The following is a 14,817-nucleotide window of genomic DNA, read 5'->3' on the forward strand; positions in this document are numbered from 1 at the left end:
GACCTGAAAGGTGACATGGGCCAAATTTGTCTGAGTCGTGTCAGCTGCTGCTACGGCTGCCTCCACAGGAAAGCAAGTGCCTACAAAATTTCTTCCTGCACTATCCAATTCTTTCTCTTCTCTGCCATGGCTTTCATGTTCAGCAGTCTCAATCATAACTGCACCCTCCACTCCAGCAGCCTAACAACGCTGGGGAATAGGCTGCCTACCCCTCTGCTGCTACCACCTACCTCATTACTGACGTAGATGCTAGGGACAGGTGGGCTTTCTTCTCCCCAGTTCTGTTAGGATGATAAAAAAAGATAATACAGCAGCAGTACCTAGAGCAAGCAAATGTCTTGCTAGGATGGCAGCTGTGCTACATGTTTTTCCATTCCAGGTATTTGATATCTTCAGGGTTCTCAGCCAAAATGAAGGAGGATGAAAAGTGCCAAGAAGCATTTTCCTTCTTAAAAATCTGCTTTTTATGGAAGTGCTCATTATTAAATTCCCATTTATTAAAACTTCATTTGTGTTTATCTGAATGCCCTCCTATGAGCTAAAACCAAATGGGAGAAAGAAAGAGACAGGAATGGACCGGCTCCTCAGCTACTAGAAACTGAGTTCTCCTCAGACTGCCCTGCAGAAGATACACCTCAATTCTAGTTTCATCCCTGGCAAAGGAAAAACTTCTTAATAGTCCAGATTACAGCTTTACAGATTTCCTAATCTATGGTGAGAAGAGATGACCTGAGGACCTGATTTGCAATACAAGAACACACTACACTCTACCCAGATCATCCCGACAGGCCTATATCCTAACAGGCCCCAGGAGCCGCTTTGGACTTCCAGCCTCCTACATTATGATTAGCCACAGACAATATGGTCCCACATCACAAGCTGCAAACACAATCTCGTGGCTGGGTAGCCCGCTAACTTTAGCCTAGGTTATTTTTCCTTTCAGAACTCAACAGTCTGGGTTAGAGCAAAGGATTTTTCAGTCTTCAGGAGGCTGAACTCATGTGGGTCATGGTCAAAGAAAACAAGACACATAGGCAGTAGCAATGCTATGGTTCCTGAACTGGTAAGAGGGCTGACAGAGCACACTATTTTCATATAATCCTAACAGACAATGCCACAGTGACAATGTCATAGTGTGATTAAGGGAAAACACCCTCAGTGTCTACATGTCAATTCAATCCAGAGTGGTATGAAATAGAAAAAGTAACATCATAGCCATTACCTGTGCCTCCAAAAAGGAAAAAAGATGTCAGTGAGTACCCACAGGATGGTAGAGGAAAAATCTGCCTTGTTATTGTATTTGCGATGTAAACCACACCTAAGTATAGTTTTTAAGTGTAAACACTTAAGAAATGGCCAACTTTACCAAACCATCAAAAAATGAACAAGGTTTGGTTTTTTTTTTAAACATGCATATTTTTTCAAAAGAATAATAAAACAAATACAAAATATGTAACAGTGCTATAAACTAACTTTTGCAGAAGATATGACTACATCTTGCCATGATCAATTTATCTAGTCAGTTACCTCTTGCCCTAGAAAGGATACTTATTTGAATGGAGGAAAGGGGAATCAGTCTATACAGCCCTAAGACATTTCCAAATTCACATCTGTGTCACCATGGCAACACCACCGGACAGCTGTGTCACAGCCACAGGGCTACTTGCTCCTCTGTCCGACCCAGGGATTGAGAAGGACCCCTTTGGTGCTGGGCAAGCCTTTGTCTCTCACAAGCTTTTCCCACCACAGCCTCCAGCACCCTTTGTATTTTCTGTTCTCAGCTAACAGGTCAGGCTGTGTTCAGCACTTACAGTTCTTCCTTCTGGCATCTCTGATCAGTGATAACCTTCTTAAAACCAGAGTCATTAATTTTAGCAATAGGAAAAGAGCTCTTAGAGAAAGGGTGTTTTATAACAGTGCTACAGCTATAGTTCTTACCTAAACGCTTACAAATACTGGAGAATAATTCAGGCAGCACACATGACAAATACCGAACTCCCAAGCTGGGTCCTCTGCCTATGTCTTGACAAACAACTCCTTGTGTCACCTGAATCTCCATGGTTTGGCCTTTGCTCCTAAGCTACCCAAAAGAGTTTACAGGAAAGTGGTTTGGCTTGGATAATTTTTTTCCCTTTCCACAAACTCCTATTAATTTCAGTCTGTCAAAGTGATTTACATTGCTCTCAAACTGATCAATGGATAACTCATTATAACAGAGCTCCTGTGCCACAGTTTTTTTGGCAGCCTTTGATCCTGCTGACTACAAGGTACTCCTGAGAAGTCTTTATGGATAAGGGAGCTCTCTGGAATCCTGTCTACATCCAGCCACCCTGGGATCTATGACAATTCTATGTCAGTTTTCTGTGATGTTCTACAAATGTCCTCTGTCTGGCCAGAGAGCATGGTTTGGGGAATGAACTTCCTAGTCTTCAAAGGGTTTGGGATTTCAGAATCATCATCTTTTAATTGCATCCAAACTAAGCATTTTATTTGCTTTGTCATTTCCTGGTTAGGAGAAGGAAAAGCTTGCTGAAGTCTGCTTTACAGAAGATAGAACCGATATGGCAGATTTAGCACATGGAACCAAGAAGTACTTTTTCACCAGGTGATATGACAGAGTACATTTAGCTATAAGGGTTGAAACACCTTAAAGTACCTTGGAAATTTTTACATGAACCTTAATTTTCAAGTACTAATGCTGGCTCATGAGACTCTTCAATCACAGTTACTTGGAAAACATGGCTTCTTTTGCTGATGTGATCTCACTAGACACTTGTGCCTTAGGATCCCAGCTGTGATGACAACCTGCAATAAAAAGCCTCACTTCAAGACCACTTAAAGACTGCAGCCTTCTGCATTCTTGGAACAATATTTTACATCCATAATTCTTACAAATATATTAAACTTTCTGCCCTCTATATACATTACATAGCGTAAGCCTGTGACAGCTCATGCCGTTTAGAACCTACGTGTACTCTAAGGGAGTCCCTGTTTTCTACATACTGTTTAGGAAAGACTCATGATGGCCCCAAAGAATTAGTCTCTGAGAATGGCATAGAGGACTTCCGGATTTGAAACCTTTCCTTCTACCAGATCACATAAGCTTGAACTTTCTGAAGCTCAAAGTGTAACATAATTATCTTTGCCGAGTGAGTAGGGGCAAATATTAAGCCCTATTTTTGAGCTGAGAGCTTGAACAAAAAGAGAAAAACAACAACAATTTAGGATTTGCCGTATGTCATGACTATGGTATAAATAAATAACTAAAACAGATTTATACAAAGGATACATCAACATAAAGCTCATGAAACATACGGCTGGGTAGACACAGCTATGAAGGCAGTTTGGAGGGCTAACACAGATCCACTGCAGACCCTGCAGTTCTGTAGAACAGTAACAGTGGTTAGGAAAACACATTCCTGTTTATTCCTCAAACTTGCTTTAAATATTATGCTAATGATGACTAATCCTTGACTCATTAAAAAGCAATCAAACGAACTAAAACAAACAATCCTGAATAAAACATGGTGTAAAGTCTTCAGTAAACACACATTTCCAGGGAAGCAATAATCTGTATGTAGCTGCAGTTGGGGAAAGGGAAAAGGAACAGTAACTAATTTGGATAAAGGTAAAGTGTTTAATAGAAAGCTATTATTGTGGGGTTTTAAAATGTATATATTCGTACAATTACACTGTACAATTACATACAATGTAAATGTGTATATATATGTAATGTTTCCTTGTTTCAGCTTGTTCAATGAAATGCAAACCCTCTTTATATGCATTTGTCGACTGCAGGTCCCAATCACTTAGAGTCCTCTTCAAAATGAACCTTAATTAAAATTAATTAAAAGAATATTTTTTGTTCCTAAAGAATTTCTGTTATTAATGTAAACTGTGCTGCTATTCACACTTCTTCTGTGAAATAAATGAGTAATAAGACAAAAGTACACCAAAAAATTTACTCTCTCCTAGTGCTTTATAAAAATAACCAAAATCCTTCGACAGTACAGGTAATAAATTCACTCCAAACCCTCTCCTGACACATTTAGCACTCAAAGAAGACAATCCTGACAACTTGTTTTATTGCTATAGTAATGTGATAATTAGCATGAAAAGATAAAATGTTTTGTGTCTACAATTTTGATGACACTTTACAATGTTGAATAATGATACAACTGAACATCCTTTGGTCAACGGAAAATCGCTTCATCTGAGACAAGACAGGAGACATTTGTGAGACAGTCACAACTCTCATTTTTGGATGATGTGAAAAATATATCACTGCGTTGTAATTTTCAATATCAAAGCATTGTTTACTGATGCAGGCTCCCAAAGGAGCAAATGGGTTTCCTTTAGGCAATATATTCTCTACTTAAAAGCAATAAAATTGGAAAAACTTGAGTACATGTAGGTACTGACTTAGCTTATCACAGTATGTTAGGCATACAAAACCGACAAAAATATGGGACAGCCCCTGGACAGTTCAAGACCCAGAATTCCTTTAAAGATAGACACGATAAATTAAGGACTGGGAATTTGCTTGTGGCACGGAAAAATCCAGAGAGGTTGTCTGACAGAAAGAATCCCTGTATACTTCCACTGGGTTTAGCTTTACTACCGTTAAAATACGCCCTTTGCTGCCACCGCGTGGGCCTTGCCGCAATGCACTAGGAATGAACGCCTGTAATACTTTCCATCCCTCTGCAATCCTGATCTCTCCCATTCGAATAAAAACAGGTTTCCTCCTTTCATTTATGTTTCAAATACAGCCTTAAATAAATCAGCTCTGTTCCTTATCTGTTGGGTTTTACACAGCTCAAAATCACTGCTGAAGTTCCAGAATCTAAATGACTTTAGTGAACAAATAAACACACAAGCCCCCCACTTTTTAAAAAAGTATCCAATGGTACTTTGATAAAAGACACACAACACCTGCACTTCACCCTACCTGTTCAGATACCAAAAAGTTAATTGTTGTTGCAAGAGCTCACCAAGTTGGGAGCTAGATGGGACTTCAAGCAATAGCCAGAGTTACTTGATCGCTGCCAGGACAGTACTTGTATTAGAGTACATAAGGCCTGAACCACACATATATAGGTAACGATTATGATTAAAATAGATGGTGCTCTGATACAAGATGGCTCCAGGCTGCTGGGCAGGTAACATGGGCATTACAAATTAAATATGTGCCCTTTATCTGAAAAGTGTTGAGAAGTGTCACAACTCTGGGCCCTGGACACAACATAGGCACTTCTTTAACTGTGAAACCTTCCATCCACACCTGCGGAGGAGATTTATACTAAGCATATTTATATGAATCTTTAATATGCAGAAAATAGCTCCCTTTCCTGTGGAACCATGCTGGAATTCTACATCAGCAAGCATTGCAGCGTGCAGGATGCTGTTGGTAATGGGGGCATATGGTACTGAAACATGGAGTAGATCACGACAACACTGATCAGTCCTCCAGCAGTGGCTATGGGCACGTGCGAGAAGAGGATGCTGGAAACATCTACAGATTTGGCCACTTTACCACACAAGAGATAATAAAAGGCTGAGGAGGGAACTACTCTCTTTACACTGTTTTTAGCTTTTTGGCAGAGACAGAAGTGCATGTGCTCTGAAAACCAAAATCACTTCAGAGTCTTCACTTTCAAAGTCCTAACAGCACATTACAACCCTTAATTTTTAATGAAATCCTGATCTACTTTTTACAGTCTTTCAACTCAAGCTCCAAAAGAGCAATCAGAAATGGCCAAATACAGGAGCTAAAGTGCAAGACAAGTATCTCATGTTCAACTGGATTACCTTGAGACAAGCCTTCCAAGCATCTTCTGCAAGGGGGAAGAAAACTTGAGTGTGCTTACTGACACTATGCAAAAGTTGCCAGAAAGTTAACTCATCTACCCAAGATTTGAACACCATTGCCACACAGCATTTTGAAAAATGAAGGCCATGAGTCGAAACACAAGGTCAGAAATCAGACACCTGGCAAGGTAGCACAGAGTATCTGTGACAAGGAACTAGGGAAGGTCTTCAGATGGGAGAGTACCATGGAGGAGCTTGGCACCTAAGTGGATGTGTACACTGTGAATTGGGAATCACTGGGAAACCCTTAAGAATTCAATAGCCCAGCACTGCTCCAGCTTCCTCCAAGCAGCAGACAGAGGATTCTGATGAGGTTTGTCCTTTTTTTTTAAAACCATGCAATAATTTAAAACATTATAATAAAATTATGTTATTCTCACATTGTCTTTGTTATCATTCATTACATGAACTACTGTTTTTAAAATGTTTTAAGAAATTCTTCAGTGCTGACCCTAGCTTTCTAGAATTTCCCTCTGCAAAACAATTTGATTGTTTAATCCTCTGAGGGCTTTACTTTGGCACACTGGGATCTGAGCTACGTTCGCACAAACTAGGTTTGAGTTTGCTGCAAATGTTCAACAGCACTCCTGCTTATTAAATTTTACTGCTTCTGACACAAAATCTTGGCCTTGGGCAATATTACTGGTCTTGTCCAATAACTAACTGTGTGTTATTAATAACGTCCAGCACAGGGTATTATAAGCACTTAAAGGACCCAATTTATGTCTTCAAAGACCATTAAGGTACTTGGAGAATGATCTCCTGCTCAGGACTATATGAACAGGACAATACTGTTCAAGACTGGGTGGGGGGACCCCAGGCATGGCCAGTGGCACACAATGTTTGCAGAGGGCTTGCGCAGTGACCTCCCCGAACAGACAGACAGACAGATAGCCATCCGGCCACCTTGAGGTGCATTCATAGCCCTAACTGTGTGACTGGGTGGCACCCAAAAATTGTGCAGCCACTGTTCATTGTCACTTCTGATCATGATGTGCTGCCACCAGTTGACGTCCCTCAGCCTCACCCAGTGACCACTGGTAATGCTCTGGTTCAGCTTCCAAGCAAACTGTTTTCCCCTCTTCAGAGCACTGGTCAAAGAAAATGTTATGATGAAGTGACAGGAATTGACAGACATTTCTGCAGAAGGGAAACCAGCAAAGCAGAAGCTGAGTACCACAAAAGAGGAGCCACTATCTTTTTTTTTTTTGTCTAGAATCATAGAAAAAAACTTCTGTTCACTATATGCAGGCCTCTGTTGATGGAAATAGCACTGAGTATGAATTAAGACCTCCAAACAGGCTCCTACAGCTGTTGTAAGATGGATAAAGGAAGGAGGGATATTTTTCAGCCATGTGAAAGCAAAGAATAGTGCAGAGCAGGCAAAGTGACACGTCAGATTTGACACAGAGGGCCACTTTATATGTCAGCTAGCCTCTTCCCAAGGCTGCCTGGGCTCGCTGTGCAGAGGACCGTTGTGTAAATGCGTGATGAACCGTTCTGCACAAGTGTGATGGACCGCAATGTGACAGACGTTGTACTTCTGCTCGTGTGCACAGAACCACCGCAAGAGTCATAGCATGAACATCTGATCCCCAGGCCAATGTACGTCACGTCATGTTGCATCAGAGTCCCTCTTGCAATGTACTGTATCACTGGCTAACGTAGACACACACCCTTTGAGAAGATGTAATGGGCAGATGTAACCAGCAGTGCCCTTCTCACTGCTTCAAAAACTTAAAATCCCGAATTACAGAGGAAACTCAATGGCCTCATTCCCACTGCACAGTTCAGCCCCTGGCATCACACAAGATAGTATTTTTTCTGATCCTCTACAATTGGTTTTTCTGTTCTTCAGGTACTAAAACTATTTGAAAATAAATCTCTCCTTATTTGACCATAAACCACTACTTAAGGTTACTCTGACTTTTGCAGGAAGACCTTTTTCTGCATTATTCTCTCAGCAGCCTTGACTTGCTCGCTAATGGCTGCTGCTCGGTTCTGACTGACTCACAGAATCACGGAATGGTAGGTGTTGGAAGGGACCTCTGGAGATCATCCTGTCCAACCCCCTGCTTGAGCAGGGACACCTAGAGCAGGGGGCACAGGAATGCATCCAGGCAGGTTTTGAATGTCTCCAGGGAAGGAGACTCCACAACCTATGACTCGCCCTGCTACACTCCCCAGGTCTCTGAACCTATACCTGAATAACAGCTGAACCTTTCCTACCTCTGGATCATTTCACATTTATCCTCTCTATTCCCCATCTTCCTTGCAGAGAAGCACCAGCTAGACCAAACATCTTGTTCCTGAAGCCTGTGCCTCAACCCTGCTAGGCCTTTAGACAGTTACACAAGCTGGGCCTGGTGTGGGCCCTGTGCCCAGCTCGGCTTCTGCTTGCTGTCTTCAGAGATGAGAAGCAGTAAGAAATAACAGCTGCAGACCATCCTCTGACAGCTTTTCAGGCATGTTTCCTCACCAGCTGTTCAGGTCTGACTGAACAGAGCAATGACTAGCGGGTCAGTACCATAAACTGTGAAGTGCCTAAGAGAAAAGGTCACTGAAAAAAAGAAGAGGGACTTAAAATTTTAAAAGATACATTCCAATCTGCCACAAAATTTCAAACAGTCACACTTTCACCCAGCAAACAGCTCTACAATACATATTCAAATACCAGCAACTTTTTCAGCTTTTGCTCTTCCCAGCAAACTATAGCCCCTGCTGCTCCCCTTTTTTAAGGGGTATATTCACACTTTTTAGGCTTGCCACACTAAGACACATGTGAATTGTCTTTTAAAAAAAAACCCAATTCTTGGCAGCTGTAAAATATGTCTTCTTAGAGAAGGTAACATGACAGAACTTTAAAGCACTCCTGGCACAGGTTTCTCAAGCCCTCAACAGGATTCTGCTTCTGCTATGACCATCCCTGCTGGCATGCACATGCAAGATGTATGATTCTCCTACTCGAGAGTGACAAAGGGACTTTAATTGATGAGACCAAACATCTGACATAAAGAAACTTGTCAGAATCACTCTCCTGCCAGCACCCAGGGCAAGCTGAATCAGAGACAGGGCAAAGAGCAAACATATGCCAAAAAACTAATGTTTTTCACTCAGCCTTGTAGTCAGTAATTGTAAGGCTTTCGTAACCCTTGTATTGGAAAGATGTATATTCTGGATGCTTGTATTTCATAGGAGTCCATAGGCACGAAGATCAGCATGTCTCTACAAAGACTGTAACTTCCACGCAGGCAGACTCTGACCTGTTTCCTAGAAGCCAGTCCCTCTGGTGTGAGCCAGTGCAGTAAGGCACTGTGGCAAAAGGTGCAGACAGAGGTGTTTCTTTGCATACAAGTACAAACCATGAAGCAAATAGCTTTCATAAGGATTACATTTGCTCAGGAAAAAATAATCCACTCCTTGAAACATTTTATTATTGCAACATGAAGTAGTTGGTCTTGATGATGTTTATTGCAGAAACCCTCTTTTCAAAAGTACTACATGTGGTTCTACCTCAACTTTGAGAGGACTGATGGTTTATGTTGTACAGCTTGAGACTGAAATTGTTCCGTACCCACTTGCTGCCTTTTTGTCAGAATGGACACCCAAAACAGCTGTAACAAGCCTTCAGTCCACTTCGAAAAAGCAGTGTGATTCCTCAAGAACAGCATGGTCAGCTTCCCGAAACGACTGCAACAAATCTAGGGCTGGGGCATAAGCTCCAGGAAAGGAGAAGTTTCACCCCGCAGAAAGCAAGAGGGCAGGTTGACTGACACCAGCTATTTCAGTAGTAGTCTGTGTCTACTTCCATGAACGTGGATGCTGATTGCCATGCAATCTATTCAGTGCAGGTAATGGAAGCTTGTAACAGATATGGCGAGCAGGAATGTTGACAAGGACAAATGAACTCTGATTTCCAGATGTGAGTCAAGCTTCCAAAATCATTAATGCTTTGTGTAACAGCTAGTTACAGTTTATGGAGCATTAGAAATACCAAATATAAACCTTAACATAACACCAATAGTAGTATGGCTATGTAACTAGGGAAGCCAGAAACCTACAATGATCCCACCCTCCTCATTTCAGGGATGATTAGTCTGCTTCTCATGGGGCACCTATTCATATTTAGCATATCATTACCATGATCGTTTCCTAAAACACTCGGTGATTCTGCTGCTTTACCTGCTTTGCTCAAATCAATACATTTAGTCTTCATGCCATAATCTCATGATTAGCCCAGCTGGTCTGCGCTTACATTCATTCGGGTGACACCCAGTCTGCCCCCTACTCACCTTTTGTTCTATGTCACATTGTTAACAGGACGTTATACACTGTGTATTTTTGTTGACAGACTTAATATCTGTAACACACCACACCAGGGCCAATTAAATAACTCTTCATGAAACTGCTGGTATGTCTCTGATATTCTGCTAAGAACAAGTCATTCAATTATTTGCACTGTTCTTCAACTCATATATATGTGTTTCATTTCTTATTCCTTGCTAGAAACTCGTCAGATGCTATCTTGCCTTTCATAAACAACATGACTGGGTATTTTTGTCCAATGAATGAATTTTGAATGTATTAGATACCAACGTAGGTTTTCTCAGGAAAATCAACACGTGAAAAGGGTGTTAATTTTGAGAGAATAGGAGAAAGCAAGTCTTCTTAAGCTAGAAAATTAATATTAAAAGCTCCATTTAAAATAAATCCAGACAAAATTACAATATAGCTGTTCATCCCTCAGCCAATCATAACTTTGCCCTGTCAGAGCACCTTATGAGAAAAAAAAAGATTTTTAAGAATCCTTTTAACAAACTGGATCAGCAAATATTATTATATATAACTAAAATAGCAGTGTACTACATATTTAATGTTTGTGTTTTGAGTGTAAGCTTCCTCAAGTTTGGATGTTTCAATTTCTTTTAACTCTGAATTTCCCAAGTATGCACAAGAGTAATGCTTATACTTCTGAACTACTCAGCCCTAACTTCAAATCCAATTTCTTGAGTTATAATTTTAATTTTAAATTAAAAAAAACAAACCAGATATAATGTTCATTACTAACCTGATGTAATAGTTGCTATCAGTTTAGGAGCCCATTTCTATAACTGATACTTTAATTCTCTTGGCAAATGAACCAATTAAATTACTATTCTACCTAAATTCAGAAAGCAGAGGAATAAGAAGAGATAGTCAATACTAGTTTGTTTACATTTTGGTAGGCTCTTCTTCACTGTAAAGCAGCATAATATGAGAATCTTCCAGTAGACTATATACTAGAGCAAAGGAGACAAGAAGAAACTTGGTAACCTACCTCATATTCCCTGCCATAATGAGGAACAGATTATAAATGTGAGAAAAAATGAAGAGGAAGAGGATGGTACTGAAGAACATCGTCATCCAAGACCCGTGGTCCTCTCGAAACATTTTCAGACGGAGCAACTGACCTGTGGTAAGAATATTTCGAGAAAGCATACTTTAGTCAGTCAGTAAGCACATTTACATGATAACAAAACCAAATTAGAGCACTAAACTGTATTTCTTCTTATATCTAATTATTCCACTGTGTGTGTGGAAGGCAGATTTAGTATCATACAGCCAAACTGCTCTTCTGAAGTCCCACAAACTGATGAAAAACTGGGTTGGGCTCTTACAACCAAAATCACTGAGCTGAAGGTCTGAAGGAGTCCACATCACGTCTGTGGTACTTGGTTAGACTGTGGCTGTGGTTTTACACACACTACATGTGATTCTCCATGCTGGTTAAGCAGACTTTGCCGTTTCTCTGTTTCAGCCATTAACATCTCTGCCCACTCTGCTCTCAAGCTGGCAGGGCAAGCTGAAGAGCCATGCAAAAGCGAACAAGAGTGAGGAACTGACCCATCTAGAAAAAAAAAATTACCTTTTTTTTTTTTTTTTTCATTTGAATTAGTTCCATCACCCTACTGACCTTGAGGCTCAATGAACAGTAGTGCTGCATATCTGTGTGAAAACAGGAAGGACTGATGGATTGGAAGGGCAACTGTCTAAGCCATCCCATTTTCCAGAAGCTGTTACATCCTAACACTCTAAAACAAATACCACAGCAGGGAAAATATCATGGAATTAGTCTAGACCTCAAGGCAAGAGCTATGTATTAGTGGCATTTGCACAATGTTTTGAGAAACAAGTCTATTTATAAATTGTCACGTGTCATAAGTACCTCAGGCTGCGTGAGATCCATTATTTGCTGCCAGTTATTTCTTGATCAGTAATAAAAGAGCTATTAAATCTTCACGATTGCCTGTCTCTTTCCACTGACTATAGACAGTATCAGGTCACATTTCATATGACATGATAACAGTGATCTAGTCGTATGTATTTGCCCAGCTTGTGAAAAACACAAACATAGCATAAAATTGTGGATTCAGGACATTTGGGCTCACGAGAAGAAGAGATGACGTGCTTTTATGAGAGGGTGACTGCAGAACCAGTTGAGGATGAAAGAAATTGCCTGGACTAGAGGGGAATTCCATGTATCAGAGGAAAAGCCATCCCCTGAGCCAAAGACAACTCTTGCTTAAGCCCAAAAGTACACAAAAATACACGGTTAGTGATAAGCAAATAACCACCCCTCCTCTCAGTGAATTGAGATAACAATACTGTGCATTCTTATTGCTCCTCTATTTTGTGAGGGAGTACAGGGCTGCCACGTTCTTGTCTGCAAATCATTTACTCTCCATGCACAAGTCCTTGATCCACAAAGGTGAAGAATATTATTATTCTCTTTCTTACAATCACAGAATCACAGAATGGTAGGGGTTGGAAGGGGCCTCTGGAGACCATCTCATACAACCCCCTTGCTTGAGCAGGGACACCTAGAGCAGGAGGCACAGGGACGCATCCAGGCACGGTTTGAATGTCTCCAGGGAAGGAAACCCCACAACCTCCCTGGGCAGCCTGTTCCACTGCTCTGGCACCCTCACAGGAAAGAAGTTTTTTCTCATGTTTAGCTGGAACTTCCTGTGTTCCAGCTTGTGCCCATTGCCCCTTGTCCTGTCATTGGGCACGACCGAAAAGAGTCTAGTCCCATCGTCTTGACACCCTCCCTCTAGATATTTATAAGTATTGATAAGATCCCCCGCAGTCTTCTCTTCTCCAGGCTGAACAAACCCAAGTCTCAGCCTTTCCTCATAAGGGGGATGCTCCAGTCCCCTGATCACCTTGGTAGCTCTCCGCTGGACTTGCTCAAGCAGTTCCATCCTTCTTAAACTGGGGGGGCCCAGAAATGGACACAGTACTCCAGTTGTGGTCTCACTAGGGCAGAGTAGAGGGGGAGGATAACCTCTCTCGACCTGCTGGCCACACTCCTTTTAATGCAGCCCAGGATATTGTTGGCCTTCTTGGCCACAAGGGCACATTGCTGGCTCATGGTCAACTTGTTGTCCACCAGCACTCCCAGGCCTCTCTCAACAAAGCTGCTTTCCAGCAGGTCAGCCCCCAACCTGTACTGGTGCATGGGGTTCCTGCCCAGGTGCAGGACCTTGCACAATGTAGCCTTTTGCTACATTATACCACAACAGGCCACAAACTGATTAAACCTATACGTGGTAACATTAATAAAAAGAGAGTAGAGCTTACAGCCATACTTGTGATGTAATTACTATTCATCTCCTAGTCAGATATGTACACCAAATGTTGACACTGCATCACTGAGAACTAAACATTCCCTAGAGTATTTGAGCTGTGATTGTTCTTCATGGTAATGTTCTTGCCATTTCACAAATGTAATACTACAAATTTGTCAGAGAAAGATTGATTTGTCCTATCCCTGAAAGTCTTGCTGCAGCACAACACTCTCCCCATTCTGCTTTTCATAGTTTATACTTGGTTTTAATGGTTCCTGCTTTTTCAAAGGCTATTTATTTGCAGTGATTAATGATGTAAATGGGAATGGGTGAATGACGGTGGAAAGGTGTAGAAATACTTTTTTTGGTGCTTGACTCCCAGCAAAAACACCACCTAACATCGTAGATGAGATTTCAAAAGGGCGTTTTACCAACAGATAAGAAGTAACATGTTTAAGAGCAACATAGTTGCTACTGTGGCAATTTTTACTATTAAGGTAACATCAGAAAGATTGATCAACTACCATGCAGTTTATGAAACTTTCTCAAATGCTGAGTTATAATGCATCACTGCAATATTACAAAATAAGTTCCTACAGTCTTAATATTTTTTTCACATTCATACATAAAGAAAAATCTCAGTTCCTTATGCACATTTTTCTGTATCCTACTTTCAGATGTTACACACTGAATATGAAGTCCAAAGGGGGGGAAAAAAGAGAATGCAACAATAACTTACTATTAGTAATGGTATTTTTAAGAGATGCTGAGAAAGATTATAGGCCATTACAATTCATTTCAAATGCTAAAAAAAGGTTACTGACTCATACATCATTTTCCTTTTCCTGTCTAAGAAAGCTTTTCTCATGTGAAATATTTGAAGTAGAAGTATGCCCCTGACATACATTATATGCTTCCCTAATTTCATTACGAAATCAAATTATGAGTCTGTGTAGAATCTTGTGCTATGTGTTTTTCTTAGACCTAAGCACCCTAATCATGTGATGTATTATACTCTATTTTGCAGAGAATGCCTTTTCAAAGCATACTGATACACATTGGCACTTGAAAAGAAGCTCTGCTTACTCTCACTAATGGTGATAGGTGAAACTTTTGTCATATTTTCTTCAGGAACGTATTTTTCCTGGACTAGCTTTCCTTCTCTGTCTTCTCCTCTTACCTTTTTCTGTTTGTTGTTCTTCACTATCATAAACACAGGAGTTCCTCACCTATTTGTTTCCTGTAGCCCTTTACTCTTTTCACCTGCCCATACAATTTCATTCTATCCAATTTCCAGATCTTCTTTATGTCTATTCTCATCTCTCTTTTCCCCTTC

At 40.8% G+C, this 14,817-nt stretch overlaps 1 protein-coding gene across 4 annotated transcripts in view; it reads right to left on the minus strand.

Annotated features, from left to right (window-relative positions):
* TMEM117 (transmembrane protein 117) overlaps positions 1-14,817 on the minus strand; it is a 237,064-nt gene that overhangs the window by 176,057 nt on the left and 46,190 nt on the right. For all 4 annotated transcript variants that reach the window (XM_075080966.1, XM_075080963.1, XM_075080965.1 and 1 more), the window contains one exon: positions 11,189-11,321. In XM_075080966.1, coding sequence (XP_074937067.1) covers positions 11,189-11,321 — 133 coding nt within the window. The remainder of the gene's footprint in view (positions 1-11,188; positions 11,322-14,817) is intronic.

The sequence above is a fragment of the Phalacrocorax aristotelis genome, chromosome 1 (genome assembly GCF_949628215.1).
Source record: "Phalacrocorax aristotelis chromosome 1, bGulAri2.1, whole genome shotgun sequence".
Lineage (NCBI taxonomy): Eukaryota > Metazoa > Chordata > Aves > Suliformes > Phalacrocoracidae > Phalacrocorax > Phalacrocorax aristotelis.